Source organism: Microtus pennsylvanicus, chromosome 5, assembly GCF_037038515.1.
Source record: "Microtus pennsylvanicus isolate mMicPen1 chromosome 5, mMicPen1.hap1, whole genome shotgun sequence".
In the NCBI taxonomy this organism is placed as follows: Eukaryota; Metazoa; Chordata; class Mammalia; order Rodentia; family Cricetidae; genus Microtus; species Microtus pennsylvanicus.
The window spans coordinates 34,762,041-34,766,553 of NC_134583.1; the positions used below are offsets into that span (position 1 = coordinate 34,762,041).

A 4,513-nucleotide genomic window follows, 5' to 3' on the forward strand; every position below is an offset into this window, starting at 1 on the left:
CACCAAGCCTTCTCCCTGGGCTCGGGAACCAGGCCACTGCAGTCCTGCTTTCTCATGACAACAAATGCGAATAGATAGAGAAGATTTTCTATTTTATCAGCAAAGAGCTGAACACACAGTGGGTGCGTTCAGCAGCTTCTAGTCAAATTTTAAATTATTTTTATTAAACTCCTTCCAAGAGTGCAGATCCCAGGCTGATCTCAAACTCTCGAGTCCAAGCCAGACAGTTCAGAACCAGGCCACCTGACTGACCAGCAGACACGCTCTGTTTCCTCCTGGGAGGCCGAGAAAGCTCTGCAGTCTAACAAAGTCACCTCGTTTGACGTTACAGATTCACACAGCCTAGAATTCCAGGAATAATGGGACTGGCAAACAGAAGAAAGCAATCATCAGGCAAAATGGACACAGCAGGGGAAAGGCTAAGGACGAGACGCACGGCGGCATACTTTGTTCTTTGTTGTTTTTTATTTAGTCACAACACATCAGTACATCAGAGATCAGACCCAGCTCAACGGAGGCTCTTCAAACTATACCTGCTAAAGGAACAAGCCTGTAAAAGAACACTTCTAGAGCCCAAATCAAAATTTAAAAAAAAAAATCAAAGAGAAGGCAGAGAAGCCCTTTTGAGTATCGCAAGAACCACATTCTCATGCACCAGAAGGAAAACACAACAGAAAGATTTCCAGTCGAAAGAAAACATGGCCGTTCCGGGGGAGATGGGGTTATGCGTTTAACAGGCACTGAACTGAATACTTGCGCACAACAGTCGCTTGTGCAGGTTAACACTTGTGAACCTGAGATCTGTGAGACTGAAAATGCATTGTATCGCTCGGGGCTGCAAAGTGCAGGCATGTTCTACATAATTGTCGAGCTTGCTGCCAACACTTCAAATGCGGATGTAGCCTCCCAGCGGCTTTCCTGACCTGAAAAGTAGCTCGCAGAGCCTGCCAGGCCACAGTAGCTGGGCTCTGGATTCAGGGTCATGATAAGTTAGGGCATTCACCTCGCTGCTCTAAGGGGCAAGGGCTAGTGTTTCTAGAATAAAGCTGTTCATCTGATTTGTCAACGCTTTGTTTGGAAATATAATGCTTTGCGGACCCCCTCCCCATCCCACCCCAGCCAAAGAATATCACTTATACATTTTAATCTGTCAAAATAGTAACAAAATCATGTTAACATTGAGCATACTGGTTTGGGAATTCTCAAAAAGACTGCAACTCATACAAGCCAGGAAACAGACCCCAAACTGTAATGTTAAAATTCCCCAAACTGAGGCCAAAGGGATCATTCTAGGACAGACAGGTTACAAAGTAAACTATGCACAGAACAGACAACGGATCACAAAGTGTTGGTTTATAGTCACTACCTCAAATTAATGTTTTAAACAAAAATTAACAACTAATTTTTTTAAATTGCTAATATATGACATGATAAAAAAAATTAAAGAAAAAAGTAAACCAACAAACCTTTACTTTTTAGAAAAAATTTATCTGAAAGTGTACCTTTTTCCTTACTTTTACTGACGACTTTAAGGTGGTGTTGGCAACCGTCCCGGCGCACCTGGGATTTTAAGCTTTCCCCTCCCTAGTTCTACAGCATCAGTTCTTTAGAAAGCTCCAATCTCCGTGCCCCAAGGTCTATAGGGTTTGCCAAGGTTTGCTGCCTGCGTGGGTGTCGTAGGGCTCAGTAGGTGGAAGGAGCTGAAGGAGAAGGGAAAGGCTGAGAGCGAGGCCACGGAGGAGAGCAGAGGTGGGGACAGTTTGGAGGCCGAGGTCACCACGGGGAGCACCGGTCCCAGGCTGCCACTAGGGGGCGCTCGCAAGGCCGGCGCCTCCGGATGGGCTGAGGCCAGCCTGCCCTGGTGATGCGGCTCCGTGGATGACGCAGTGGTGCCAGCATTCCCGTGACCATTCTGGGGCAGCAGCAGCGGGTGTGCGACGTGTGGGTGATGTCCGAAGGCGCTCCCCCAGGGAATGTGTCCGAGGCCCGCATGAGCGCCGCTCGCGGCTTCCCGCTGGGAGGCGTAGTTGTTGAGATGTGACACCAGGCGAACCCGAAGCGGGTCAGAGGCATCTAGTCCTTCAATGATGCTCAGATAACGGGCAACTTCGGCTAGGCATTCCCGAAACCCCAAACTCCGATAGTCCATAGCCAGGGCGTGCGCGTCAAAATAACCTGCGCAAAAACAAAAGAAAATCTTCAAGGCTTTGCTCATTTCCCGCATTTCTTCCAGCCCAAAGGCAGCCTTCCCGGCAACTACACATACTACATCACAGATCATGGGTCCTGGAAGAGCAAATACTTTGGAGCTGCCCAAAATCTTTGCATTAATCAACATTATATGTTTGCTAATGCAAGTTCAAAGCCCAATTAGAAGTTGCTGGGCAGAAATTGGAATTATACCCGACCAGCAGATGAAACTATGCTCTTTCCTTTAATGTCTTCCCTCAACAACAACAAAAAATACATCAAGGACAGAGAAACCACAGAGGAGTGAAATTCATTAGACACACAGATGTAAGCTATCATCGTGAAGCTTTTAGGCACTTGGTCCTTGGTGAAGAATTTGGGGGCTGGAGACAGACACAGGCTTCAGTCTCCCACCTTCTGTTCGAATTATCCTCCATTTAGCCACAACAGGTCTCTTTCCTCCGGATTCTTTTGGCAATTCATTTTTTAAATCCTGTATATGAAATTCAGACTACATAGCTGCTGTTTTTAATAAGCCATTTCCCAAGCTTTTCTTAAATAGCAACAGACAAATGTGAGTGACTTGACCTAAATCACGGCTGTCACAACTGGAGGAGCTTAGAGAGTCGGCCACTTGCTGGTACTAACTGGGCTGGGGCGATGAGTTCACTGTCCAAGCACCGATGCATGCGATGCTCTGCCCTGCTGAAGGCGCACCGTTCTCTCCCCACCCCCAAAGGAAAAGCAGACAGGTACTGCACCAATCCCAGACTGCGCTCGCTGCCCCCTCCACACGGACCGCGCAGACTCCCCAGGCAGAACTGGAGAGGCCTACTTACCTTTCCCTCCTGCCGTGTGCAGCATCTTCAGGTGGTCCACAGTCATCTGCAAGATCTCTGCTTTTTCCAGTTTAGCAGATCCCTAAAGAGATGACAAAAGGCTTATTTGACCCAAGTGCTTTTGGAGAACTTAAAACATGCACGCTTATACACAAATACGCAAGATTCAAATGTAAACTAAAACAAATGAAATGATTTGCACAGAAAATCTGTTGGAATTTGGTGTCTGAACGTACAGTAACATGAAAAGGCTTTTATTCCAAGACACAGATAACGCTCGAAGCATGGACAGGAGGGAATCAGAAGGTGCAGATGGTTACACCAGGCGCCCGCTCTACCTTCTGCCTCTATTACCTGCTTCTCAAAAGCACTGGGTACCAGCCTCCTCAGCTCAGACAAACTGTTATTGATTCGGTCTCGTCGGCGCTTCTCAATTATCTGTGAGAAGCAGACAAAAACAAAAGAGGACATTTTCATTATGACTGCAAATTCAAAAGAGAAGAAACTTGGTTCTTTCCGTTAACTAACACAGTAATATGCATATATATTTAAAGGTGGGGGGGGGGTACTCACGCCTCTCCTTCTTTTCCTGGCTAAAACCTGGGACGATGTCGTTGGGGACATGGAACCCAGCGCGGAACTCAAGTTTCTGTAAGATAGGAAGCAATTGCCTTAAGGAAGGATGGGGACTGCACTCAAATTTCTTTGGCAACTTGAAATGGGGAGAGCAGGGATTGTATCTCATAGCCAGCAGCAACCGCCCCACGACTCAGGGCAATGGGAACCGAGAACCAGTGCACCCCAGCCTCTCCTCCCACTCTGGTTCGGCCGGGCGCCGCCAACTCACCCATTCTCGTCCGCACTCTCCTTCTCCACCTCGATGGTCTCGTCCAGCTCGCTATCAGAGGAGCTGTAGTCGGGGTGAGCTCTCTTCATGCTGGCGGAGCGCGGGCTCCGACGAGGGTCGCGCGGCGGGCGGGCAGGGAGGAGTTAACAGCAGCGGCCGCTCGGCGCTCGGCTGCGGGCGGTGCGCGCACACTGATCCCACTCACGCTCAGCCTCCGGTTAAAACTCAACCATCCCTTTCCCACGCTGCGCCCCTTCCCAGGGCCCGAGGGAGGGCGGGGGAGGCGGGGAGGTGCGGGGGCAGAGGCGGGGCCGCGGCTCCAGGGCAACAGCCGGCTCCGGCCAATCGGCGCCTCGCTGCGCGGATTGGCAGCCGTCCGGGGGCGGGACGAGCGGCGGCCGAGGCGGATGCGCACCGCCCCCGGAGCCCGCCCCTGCCCGGCGGCAGCGCGTCGGCTCCGCGGGAGCTCGGCTGGGGGCCGCGGGCTGCGCGGGCGGCGGTGAGCCGGCGGCGGGCAGGAGCTGGGGGCCGGCCCGGGACACCAGCCCGGCGCTAGCCACCGCCCCGCCCCACCCCGCGCGCCCGGATTGGCCTGGCCGTGGGCCAGGGCCGCGCCTGCAGCGCCGCCGGTGAGCCG

The 4,513-nt window shown here is 51.6% G+C and overlaps 1 protein-coding gene across 1 annotated transcript; it reads right to left on the minus strand.

Annotated features, from left to right (window-relative positions):
- Nucleotides 1-446: 446 nt before the first annotated feature.
- Nucleotides 447-4,135, minus strand: Hey1 (hes related family bHLH transcription factor with YRPW motif 1). The gene is made up of 5 exons (XM_075971474.1): nt 3,877-4,135; nt 3,603-3,678; nt 3,384-3,467; nt 3,030-3,111; nt 447-2,175 (listed from the first exon to the last, which is right to left on the minus strand). The coding sequence occupies exons 1-5, from the start codon at nt 3,963-3,965 to the stop codon at nt 1,607-1,609; spliced, it is 900 nt and encodes a 299-aa protein (XP_075827589.1). The 5' UTR covers nt 3,966-4,135; the 3' UTR covers nt 447-1,606.
- Nucleotides 4,136-4,513: the final 378 nt, after the last annotated feature.